At 38.6% G+C, this 12,091-nt stretch overlaps 1 protein-coding gene across 1 annotated transcript; it reads left to right on the forward strand.

Moving 5' to 3' along the window:
• The first annotated feature begins 4,391 nt into the window (after positions 1-4,391).
• Positions 4,392-11,626, forward strand: entpd2b (ectonucleoside triphosphate diphosphohydrolase 2b). The gene is made up of 9 exons (XM_083563733.1): positions 4,392-5,111; positions 6,872-6,989; positions 7,980-8,130; positions 8,203-8,362; positions 8,468-8,695; positions 8,850-9,119; positions 9,232-9,351; positions 10,591-10,725; positions 10,810-11,626. Exons 1-9 carry the CDS (start codon positions 4,995-4,997, stop codon positions 10,999-11,001), a joined length of 1,491 nt encoding a protein of 496 aa, XP_083419859.1. The 5' UTR covers positions 4,392-4,994; the 3' UTR covers positions 11,002-11,626.
• Positions 11,627-12,091: the final 465 nt, after the last annotated feature.

Here is a 12,091-nt window from a genome sequence, read left to right on the forward strand (position 1 = left end):
ACGCTTTTTTATTCTGGTGCCATGACTGAGATTATTCGAGATGAATATGAATGGACTGAGTGGAAGCGACACTTCCAAATGTAGCGTACTGGTTGCATTGTGTGTTGTGGTGATTAGATTTGAAAAAGTGCACGGACAGTGATTGCAAATGATATGTTTAAATGATATGTTTAAAGAACCGCTAAAGGGTTTCTGAAGGACCATTTTCTGTCTCTGTATTGCACTGGACAGGATTAAGAGACGACACTAAAATAGACTTACACATACGATTGCATTGAGGTAAGTTTGCCTAATTGAACACGGAGGGGTTGTGTTGCTCTGCATTGCATTTAGTTGTGTTTTGCAAGTTTCAATTTTCCAGCGTATTGCAGGAGCAGAATAACAATGGAGCAAGTTCGGAGTAGTTCTGACTCAGGGTAAAGGCACAGCTTAAGAAAAAGTAGAAAGCATGACAAAGGAATTGACAAGGCCATAGGGTCAAAATAAAAATGACTTTTAAACAGTCCTAAAGACTCTTGATTTAATAAATTTCTACGCAAATAATATGTAGACACCTGACCATCCTCTGTTGGTCTTATTCATGCTGTTGATCCACACAAAGAAACACCCAGTTGTTTAAAAAAAAAAAGATTGTCTTGAAGTGAAACTAAAGGGACTTAACCCAAACTCGCGCCATCATAACAATGCCGCTCTGCACAAAGCAAGCTTCGTAAAGATGTGATGAGTTAGGATTGGATTTGAAAATATTTACTGGTCTGCACAAAGCCCTGAACTCAACCCCAGTCAACACCTTTGGGGCGTACTGGAACACCGACTGCACCCCAGGCCTCATTAGTGCTTGAGTTTAATAACACCTGAATGAACGCAAACACATTCCAAAATGAAGATCAAAGCCTTGACAGAAGGGTGAAGGGTTCAAGCAACTCCATTATTGATCTTGGTTTTGGAATTAATGATTTAATGATTTTATTTATGTTTTGGGGGGTTTGTTGTTTCAACACATGACTACAACAGCACAAATTCGTATTGGGACAAATTGATTTATCCAAATTATTGAGGCAATAATGAGGTAGCATGCGGATAAAGATTAAACCCAAAATAACCTTTATCTCGAAATTCTTTGATTCCTTCTTCAACACTTCCAATTTTAGCGAATAGAGGCCCAATCTTTAGACATGCTCAATTACAGTTTGAGGTGTGTTACTAGAATCTGATGCATGGATAGAAACAATAATGCATTAATTGTAAAGTACATTAATATGAACCTTTGTTTTTTGTTTTTTTTTATTAACACCTCCTGACCAATCAGATTTGAGAATATAACAGCCCTGGGGTACAAACGATGTAATTTAAACAAAAATGTTGTGTGTTCTCAGGTTGAAAGGTCTTCAGATTACCTTTCATTTGAAAGCTATAATGATGGGAGAAAATGAGCAATGCCTGCCAGCACCTGTCTCGTCTCCTCACACAAGCCGGCTGAAAAAGTATCTGTGGAATTGTTTTAGTCCTCAGGCTGATGTGGAACGTGCAGTTAGTGGCGATCATGCGCCACAAAATTCCTTTTGTTTCAATAAGCTGTTGATTGTGACTTTTCTCGCCATGCTGGCTCTGGTATTCATGGGGCTTCTGCTGTTCTGTAACTACCAGTGCATATTTGTTTGGCACCTGTGCTATGAAGATGAAGATCTCACCAGCGAATCTGTATTCAGACACCGATGAGGAAATGATTCTAAAGCACACACTCGGGTTCTAAAATGTCTTCAAACTTAAAAATGTGAAGACGCTTGGGAGTCTTATTAGGGATTTTGCACCCGTGATGCATTTATGCTGCTGCTTATATATTTTTTTTAAACTCATTTACTCAGCATAGTTCTTGTGGTAGTGTAATCTCTCAGTTTTGCTTGCATTGTGTGGATTAAAGCTTGTGAGATACAGACAGAAGATAAGTTAAAGGAATAAACTAAAATAATGTGTCATAATAAGATCCTGCGCCACCACAAGCCACCAGAACTGAATTAATTGCCTTGGCGAAATATCGTTTTATTAAAGGGTTTTTAATGTTTAGATGATGCTGCTGGCTTGTGAATGATCTGGTCTGGACACCAGACTGCAGGTTGGGTCCAGTGTCAAAAGAATATGAGTGGAATATTAAGTGGACCCTTGTGTTCTGTAAATGGAATGGGGCGGGATCATTCTTTATAAGGCCACGCCCATTATTTAAGAATGTATTATCATTAAATTATATAATTGTATAGAGAATATAAATGTATATAATCGTATATAATTAAACCATACGAATTATTTAAGAATTAATGTTGTTGTGACCATATAACCATAACTGTAATGACCATATTACAAACTCTGCCTTTGGATTGAACTTTCTGCCTAATAGCAACCACAAGAGGGAAGTGATGATCGCAAGAAAATGCTAATGTTTTCTGGATGTTTATAAAAATGTGATCTTGTTCAATAATGCATAAATAAAATACCATATTTATACATATTTTTGTTCATGGATTTTGTCTTTCCCAAGATGTTCGAGGTCAAGGTAGGATACAGACAGCCATGAAAACACACAATGCACAACACAAAATATAAAGAAAAGCACAGAGGTGAACTTCCCTAACCGAAGATACTCAAAAGCAGAAACTATTCTAGTCTTATTGAACCCATGTTGCAGTGTGGTGGAAGTCTTGCTAATAGTCTGTGCGTAGCTGAATGGATCAGTGGGAGTAAAACAGCTCATGCATGGAATAGAAACCGCTCTCTTCTAAGGAATCTGTCTTTACTTCGGTGCAAAAGCAGTGGAAATCAAGATGCCTGAATACACCGAGCATGGGAGCTTGGCACACACACACACACACCAGCACACTCTGTGCCAAACAAGAACAGCTTAGACCTTGGATTCATTCCAACCACCATCAAGTCACTCTTTAAAACAGTGGAGGTATTTTATTGGATGGATAATCCAGGGGCCTTTTTTTTTTTACAGCCTGTTCCATGACTCTGCAAGAACAGTATCTGATCAGATTCAGACATTTCAGACTGTTGCAAATTTTTTAGAAAAAATGTCACAAAATACAGGACATTTAATCAGAATCATACGTTTGTCCTTCAGACTGCAAACAGAAACGAGCAAATCAAAAATGCGAGTGCTACAGTTGCCTTCAGCTCTTTTAGCAACTTGTTTTTTGAGGTTTTACGGTCAGAAAAACAAAGACAACATATTACATAATTGAATATTGACTCTTGATATTCATTCTAGCTTCATTTTTCTGGCAGGCATCATCTGGCCTACATTTCTGTTGTGCATCAGCTTTAGCCCTATTCAGATAGGAGGGTAGTGTTTTTACAGGTATTTATCGAACAATTTAATAACCTTTGATTATTAGAGCCTTTTCAGAGCTCCGTGATGTTAAAGCTGGCAGAACAACAGCTGGGTTTTTAAATATCTTGCTCATTTCCATGGAATCTTTCGACTTGCACATTTCAATTTTGTGTTCTTGAAAAAAATGTTTTAAATATCAGCGAAACAGATGTCTCTAAAAAGCTTACACCAGCAATAGAGAACGTGCAGAAAGTGCACAGAGCACAACACATCATGGGGAAAAAAAGCTCTTCAAATGTGCATTCAGCTCCACCTGAAAACAAACAGACTTTATTGGTTATAACCCTTCCATTGTTCAGGCTTGTTTGATAGTTAAACAACATTAAATAGAAGTTGCTTCCACACAAAAGATGGTGTGATTAATTGGTTAATTGAGTTCCATGAACGAGAAATTGCATGTTGTTTGGTCAGTTCATTTTAATAACCGCTTGTTTTTTAAATATTTGATGACAAGAAATGATGATTGGTGCCATCGCACAGCCCTGGTGCTCTGGTTTCCTTCTACCTTCTAAAAACCTCATGGAAATCAATATAGGGACATCTGATTTGTTCAGCCATATGTGGTTCTTCCCTAACCTGTTACCAGAAAGTAGGAGGTACGCAATTGTATAGGACGTATTTGAAAGCCGTAGCATGACATCTTCACCTTTACTTGAAGCACATACCAATCTTATGGTGAGGTGTCCACAAATTTTTGACCAAATAATGTATATAGACTAGAGCTAGTATCTATAGTTACATCGGATTTGGCGGTTAAAAATGTACAGAATCTAAAGGACATACAAAATATCTGCATTCTGCAAAATAAAAATGAAAACAAATTGTTCTAAAATGTTACAATTGTACCAACAATATATATATATTCTTAAATGTATTATTTTTTTGTTACTATTATTCTAATCTGATCTAGTTTACTCGGACTTTCTTTACTGATCAAAGATTTCAGAAAAAACATTGCAATTTTTATATTATCTAAACTAAATTAGAGGGAGGGGGAGAGAAAGAGAGAGAGAGAGAGAGAGAGAGAGAGAGAGAGAGAGAGAGAAAGAGAGAGAAAGAGAGAGAGAGAGAGAGAGAGAGAGAGAGAGAGAGAGAGAGAGAGAGAGAGAGAGAGAGAAAGAGAGAGAGTGAGAGTGAGAGAAAGAGAGAGAGAGAGAGAGAGAGAGAAAGAGAGAGAGAGAGAGAGAGAGAGAAAGAGAGAGAGAGAGAGAGAGAGAGAGAGAGAGAGAGAGAGAGAGAGAGAGAGAGAGAGAGAGAGAAAGAGAGAGAGTGAGAGTGAGAGAAAGAGAGAGAGAGAGAGAGAGAAAGAGAGAGAGAGAGAGAGAGAGAGAAAGAGAGAGAGAGAGAGAGAGAGAGAGAGAAAGAGAGAAAGAGAGAGAGAGAGAGAGAGAGAGAGAGAGAGAGAGAGAGAGAGAGAGAGAGAGAGAGAGAGTTCTATGTGATGCTCGCTCTACCATTCCCACAATGATCTTTGTGCTACGATGCTTTTGGGAAACTCAGCCCAGGCTGTCTAATGTAACAGTCATTGCACTTGAATAGCGAGGCAGTACATGGTGCAGCATTAAGATCAGTCCAGGTCCCAATTGTGAGTTTGTACGGAGACAAAATGGACAAACGGCACAGTTGGATCGTCGCCTCGGCTGCGTTTCTGCTCTTCTCTGCCGTGGCTCTGCTCCTTCTCACTGTGCATGTGGAGGAGATCCAGGACCCTCCACAATCTATGGTAAATCAGAACATAGCACTTTATATCTCCTTTTATATATATATATATATATATATATATATATATATATATATATATATATATATATATATATATATATATATATATATATGTATTAGATCTCCTTCTGTCCTTCATGCATAAATATTTCAGTCGAACTAATAACCTTTCAATAACTTTCTCACTGATACTCAAGTTCCTTGATAATCATATTAATTATTGATGATTTCCTATAAGGCAATAAACCATATTTTTGTTAATCCTATCATTATTAAAACAACTTATAGTATTTTTTATGACTTGAAATAATTATATATAATAATTAAAAATAATATTATAGATATTTATGTCTTTAATTTACACGTTTATGTCTCTTAAGCTTCGCTTTTTTCTTTTTTTCCCAAATGATTTTCCTTTTTTTTTTGTTTTTTAATGCAACATGCACTATTGTATGTGTGCATTAGCCTCGTTCAGACGTGATTAGTTTTATTACTTTCACACTGATTTTAAGGTTTAAGAAAGACTTGCTAAATGTATAAATCCAGAGCTAAACTGACTTTCTGTTAACATCATATGGACACGATTAACATTAAAACGAGTTTGATAGAAGAAATGAAAAAGGGGGAAAACCATGGAAAAAGTGGATCTGCCATAAATCTGGGAACTGAACAAAGTATTCATTTATACAGTGTTGAGAAAAACAGCTTTTAGTAGCATGCAGAAAAGATTTCCTGCATCCTGGGGATTGTATTTCCGTTGAAAATCTACTGAAGGAGTACAGCTGTCCAGCTTACACATGTCCATCCTGGTCCCAGTGCATCTGCTACATCTGGCTTGCATCTATGTGAAACATCTAAACTGTTTGAGCAAAAGTATTGGGACAATTTTCTGCCAGATCTACTTCTTCAAAACTGTCAAAAGCTGGAGGCACACACTTGTGGGATGTGCTAGCTTGTATTAGCTTTAGATTTTTCCTTTACCTGACTAGGTGATGTTGATGTTGATACCCTTGTGCACAAAGCAAGCTCCACGAAGATCTGCTGTAGGGCTCTAACCCGATTGAACATGATGAACTGGAACGCTGACTGCACTCCAGGCCTCCTCACCTGACCTACATTAGTACCTGATTTTGTTAATGTCCTTGGGGGATGAATGAACACAAAAACTTCACAAGCACAGTCCAACATCTAGTGGAACATCTCAAAATGAAATTAAACTGAATTAAAACGAATTACTAAAACTAAAAGAAATAATAAAAATTCAGAAAGAAATAAAAAATGAATAAATGAATGGATGGATGGATGGATGGATGGATGGATGGATGGATGGATGGATGGATGAATGAGTGGATGGATGGATTGGTGGATGGATGGATGGATGGATGGATGGATGAGTGGATGGATGATGGATGGATGGATGGATGGATGGATGGATGAGTGGCTGGATGGATGAATGGATGGATGGATGGATAAGTGAATGGATGGATGAGTGGATGGATTGGTGGATGGATGGATGGATGGATGGATGGATGGATGGATGGATGGATGGATGGATGGATGAATGGATGGATGAATAGATGGGTGGATGAATGATATCTGTCATGACAAAAACAAGGCCATTTATTGTTTATCATAAAAACATTGTGTGATGTATTTCTGAATATTTGGCCAAAGGATAAATGCCATAAAATGTGACTTATAAGCAGCATTACAACTAATAACTGAATATGAACACACTCTCTGTTTCTTGCCCTCTGACAGTATGGAGTCGTACTGGATGCTGGATCCTCTCACACGACCATGTACGTATACAGATGGCCGGCGGACAAGCAGAACGGCACAGGTGTGGTAACCCAACACACCGAGTGCAAGGTGAAAGGTCAGAGAAGACGTACTGTATCATATTATATTCACATTTATGGAATGTGGCAGGTGCCCTTTTCCAAAGAGACTTTGGGCCAAATGTTTTGGGACACCTGCTTTTTTACAGCCATATGTGATTCTTTTCAATTCCGTTGAATTGTATTTTATTTCTGGACATCATCTCAAAGAATCTTTACAAAATGTAAGATTTATAGAGCGAAGTTCACAACTATTAAACCCTGATTTAACCCTAATGAGCAAGCAGGAAGGAACCTTAAGAGGAACCAGACTTAAAAGTGAACCCGTCCTCACTTGGGTGACATCAAGAGTGTGATTTTAAATCATTAAGACATTACAAACACCAGAGATGAAGAAATATCGTGAGTCTGTGATTGAGTAATATTCTTTCTACAGTCTTATAAGATAAGTTTTAGTGTAACCAGGAGCTCCTGAGCAACATCTGAGATTATTGATTCAACATCTCCTCCATGCCTGGGCCTTTAAATGTTCAATGATGGAGAAACAGCACATGTAGAATGTTATTTGGAGTATTCTCAAAGTCCTCAAATGTATGAAATCTACATGAATTGGGATTCATCTGACGCTGGAACATCTCTAAATGGCTTGGGATCATCTTGAAGTCTGAAATCTTCATGAGGGGGGCCACAACATGAGGTGGGATTTTTGCCCCAAACTGTTACCACAAAGTTGGAGGCACATAGGATGTCTTTGGATGTTTCCTTCACTTGAACTAGGAGACCAAACCTGTTCCAGCGTTCCAGAACTACGCCAGTTCCATGAAGATACTGTGTGGGTTGAAGTGGAAGATCTTGAGTGGCCTGCTACACCTTTAGAATGAATTGGAACGCTGACTGCACGTGTCCATAAACCTTTGCCCATATGCGTGTGTGTATGTAGAAATGTTCAATATGAACTTTTTCCACATCTCTTCATCACTGTATTAATGAAACCTTTCCTATTTTGTTCTTCCATGTTTGTTTTGAAGGAGGTGGAATTTCTAGCTATGCTGGTCAGCAGGGGGCTGCAGGCCGCAGTCTGGAAGCATGTCTCAAACAAGCTATGATGGACGTTCCCCAAGCACGCCATCATCTCACACCTGTGTACCTGGGAGCTACGGCAGGCATGAGGCTCATGAAGTGCGTATAAATGACAACCACATTGTTCTTTGTTGGAATAGATGTTAGAGCTGGGTTTATTTGTTATTTCAGCATCTCCAGCCCTGAGAAGTCAATTCAAGTTCTTCAGGAAGTGGCCCAAACAATCAAATCCTTCCCTTTTAAATTTCAAGGTGTGAAAATCTTAAGTGGGAAGGAAGAGGGAGCATATGGATGGGTCACTGCCAATTATCTGCTAGAAAACTTCATCAAGGTATCTCATTCAGCAGATTTTCTTCCTTAGCTCTTTTCTATCATTATGTTCTATCAAGCAGTGCCCCCTAGTGGTTTTTGCATAGAATTTTTGTTTCTCCATCAGTATGGCTTTGTAGGCCAGTGGTTAAACCCAGGCAGACCAACAGTTGGAGCACTGGACTTAGGTGGAGCGTCCACTCAGATCACATTTGCCATCCAGGAAGAAGTGGAGGACTTGGAGAACAGCATGACATTACGTCTTTATGGCCAGGATTATTCTCTGTACACACACAGCTACCTGTGCTACGGAACAAATGAGTTTCTGCGTCGGCTCCTGGTCCACCTGATTATGGTAATTTATTAAGACTGATTCCTTTCCAAATCCAGGGTACTTTCTTTTCTTGTTAACTCACTCGCCTCTGATTTGCCTGTGAGGGATCCAGATTTGTCTCTGGATTTCTGTAAATTATGCTCTTGCCATCAATGATATCGTTTTTTTCTTCTAGACCCAGGACAACACAGGCACTGTGCACCATCCATGCTACCCTTCAGACCACAGAGAAACTCTTTACCTGCTACAAGTCTTCGATTCGCCTTGCATTAAATCCCAGCGTCCTGCATTATACACGCCTGAGACACTGGTGATGATACAAGGCACAGGCAGCTACCAGCACTGTCTGGGGAACGTATCTGAGATCTTCTCCTTTCAGAACTGTTCGTTCTCTCAGTGCTCCTTCGATGGTGTCTTTCATCCAAACACCAGTGGCGGCTTCATGGTACAGAATGTGGTGGTGTTACTATTCGAAATATTTAATATACACTTTAATAGAAACACCTGGACACCAGTTAAACTTATCTAAACCTATAATTTTTGCTTTGTTCTTTTAGGCTTTTTCGGCTTTTTTCTTCACACACAGCTTTCTGAAGAAGAGCACAGGCATTTACATCAGCACCCCGGTACAGCTCCAACAGGCCGCTCAGGCTGTGTGTAACATGACCCTCCTGAAGGTACCAGTATCTTAGAGTATATAAGTGATGGCTATTATTGACTTGATGTTTTAGGTAACCAGTGATGGGGTGGTCTGGATTTTTTTAGCAGATGTCCTTGTTGACTTTTATCAATTATCTTATATACAACTGAGCAGTTAAGGTTCAGCATTTATAGGACTGTGGTGAGACCTGAGATGTTGTACGGTTTAGAGACAGTGGCAGTGAGTAAGACAGGAGGTGGAGCTGGAGGTAGCAGAGCTGAAGATGTTGAGGTTTTCGTTTTGAGTGACGACGATGGACAGGATTAGAAATGCGTTTATTAGAGGGACAGCGCATGTAGGACATTTTGGAGACAAGGTGAGGGAGGTGAGATTGAGATGGTTTGGACATGTGAAGAGGAGGGACATGGGGTATATCAGTAGGAGAATGCTGAGGATGGAGACACCAGGAAGGAGGAAAAGAGGAAGGCCAAGGAGAAGGTTTATGGATGTGGTGAAGGAAGACATGCAGGAAGTTGGTTTAAAAGAGGCAGATGTAGAGGACAGGAGGGTATGGAGACAGATGATCCACTGTGGCGCCCCCTAATGGGAGCAGCCGAAAGAAGAAGGAGACGAAGATAAGGTTCAGCTTTAAATATCACTTATGTTATAGCACATGATTAAGTGCTGTGGCCTTGAGAAAGTCTGTTAGCCCTGAAAAGTTGTATAAATGTCTGGGATCTTATTAAATAAATAAATATGGGAGCTTATTGGTTAAGGCACTGGGCTTTGGATCAGAAGGTCCTGAGTTTAAATCCCAGCCATACCAAGCCATTGTATAAATTAGATAAATGGAAGTTGCTAAGGATAAGAGCATTTGGCAAATGTTACAGGAGTCCTGAAGATCCTCCCTTGATGGAAACGTATAGCTTTACCATTTAAGCATCTGTTTATGTAGCGAATCCACCATACAATCCCCTGTGAATGGGTTGTAGAAAAGATCCAGTTTAAATGAGTATGTTGATGTGAAACTTTCAGAGCTGCTTTTATTTGAGAATTCAACTGCGCCGTGGTCATTTTTGATTGACCTTTTGTTACCTGTGATCTCTGAGAGATTAGACTGAGTCCATCAATCATTCACTGTGTTTGCTCACTAGCTGGTATATAACTGCCTTTAGTCACACCTTTTTTTTAAACATGAAATAAGACTTGTCTCTTTCAAGTGTCTCTGATCTGAGCTGGTTAAATAAATAAAAGCTAAATGTGCTCTTCATGTTAGATGTCAGAAGATTTTCCAGAGCAGAAGTCGTACCTGAGAGACTACTGCGCACTTACTGCGTACATCCAGGTACTTTTACTGAAGGGCTTCCACTTCGACAATCACTCCTTCCCCAGAGTTTCCTTTCAGAAAAAGGTGAGCATGCCATTTCTCCCATTCCTTCCTCTTTTTCCTTTATTAATATTCATTATTGAATAATTTGCCCATGGTTGTTTCCAGGCTGGGGATTCTTCTCTGGGCTGGTCATTGGGTTACATGTTAAGCATGAGCAATATGTTACCCGAAGAGAGCGTACATTTGAGACGAGCGCTGCATCCCGGAGCCTGGATCTCTCTCCTGCTTCTTCTAGCCCTCCTCATCAGCAGCATGCTCATCTTCATTGTTTTCCAAGTCTGCCGAAAGAAGGAATGATGTCGAATCATGACCAGTGCAAGGACATGAGGGAAACTGGGAATCAAACTTTCTAACCGCATAGTAAAAGCAAAACCACTAACAGCTAACTAGCCATTTTAAAAGCTACTTGCTTTGGTCTATAAAAAGGCAGGAAGAGTTGTGAATTAATTCCGATGGAATTCAATTTGTAGAAAACAGACAACATTTCCAACACAAAAGAGCCGAATGTGTTATTCTGATTTATTCTTTTTTTTTTTTTTGGTTGAGGATTTGCCTTTTATAAGCCTTTTTTTTCCTCAGCAGACAAAAAATATATCACCAAACCATAAGAATTAATTTATATTTTTAATGACATAATAAAAATTGTACAACAATATCAAATTGAAATCGGATTAAACCCGAGTTCATGTAGTAATCAAGTTGCACGCGTGTGCGATTAACACCTAACTTTGTTGACTATAGTTAACCCCAGCCTTCTTTATTTCAACTCAGATATCAATTTCAAGTAGGAATTGCAAATCATGTAATATTCTGAAATGGTTTTATATTCAAGATGCTGTTCCTTGAAGGAATTTCGTCTTGAAATGTGTCTAAAAATAAATCAGTTAATATGAGGGCTAATAAAAATAATTAACTAATTCAACATTAGTTGTAATTGATTTATATTTTTTTTATTTTCATTTTATTATTTTTTAATAATAAAATTTTTAATCAAGGATTTTATTAACATTTTTATTTCAGACTGATGAATAAAGACCTTTTTCATTTTTTTGTTTTCAACATTGAAACCGAGAATTTTTTTTTTGTTGTTGTTTTTGTGTGTGTGTGTGTGTGTGTGTGTGTGGGGGGGGGGGTCTACAAATGCTGACAATGGCTGTATTTTATCCTCAAATACATAACAAGGGTTTAGAATCAGTAGAATTAATGACAGAAAATCAGTAGTGGACGATAACGAAGTCAATATAAAAAAATAAAAGTAAAAGTGAATGTAATTCGTTATTGTACTTAACTAGGCTTTTTTTTCCGCATGTATGAACTTTACTTAAGTCGTAAGTTGCTTTACTGAGTATTTGCGTTTGGTGAGACTTTTACTTGAACTTCACTGCAT

This window comes from Silurus aristotelis (assembly GCF_946808225.1).
Source record: "Silurus aristotelis genome assembly, chromosome: 16".
NCBI lineage: Eukaryota > Metazoa > Chordata > Actinopteri > Siluriformes > Siluridae > Silurus > Silurus aristotelis.

What these genes read in the sequence shown, in the direction of transcription:
- entpd2b (XM_083563733.1), top strand. Translation starts at nt 4,995, where the DNA reads ATGGACAAACGGCACAGTTGGATCGTCGCCTCGGCTGCGTTTCTGCTC. An exon ending in ACACCAGTGGCGGCTTCATG is followed by an intron (nt 9,120 to 9,231) that starts GTACAGAATGTG and finishes TTGTTCTTTTAG; the next exon opens with GCTTTTTCGGCTTTTTTCTT. An exon ending in GTAACATGACCCTCCTGAAG is followed by an intron (nt 9,352 to 10,590) that starts GTACCAGTATCT and finishes TCTTCATGTTAG; the next exon opens with ATGTCAGAAGATTTTCCAGA.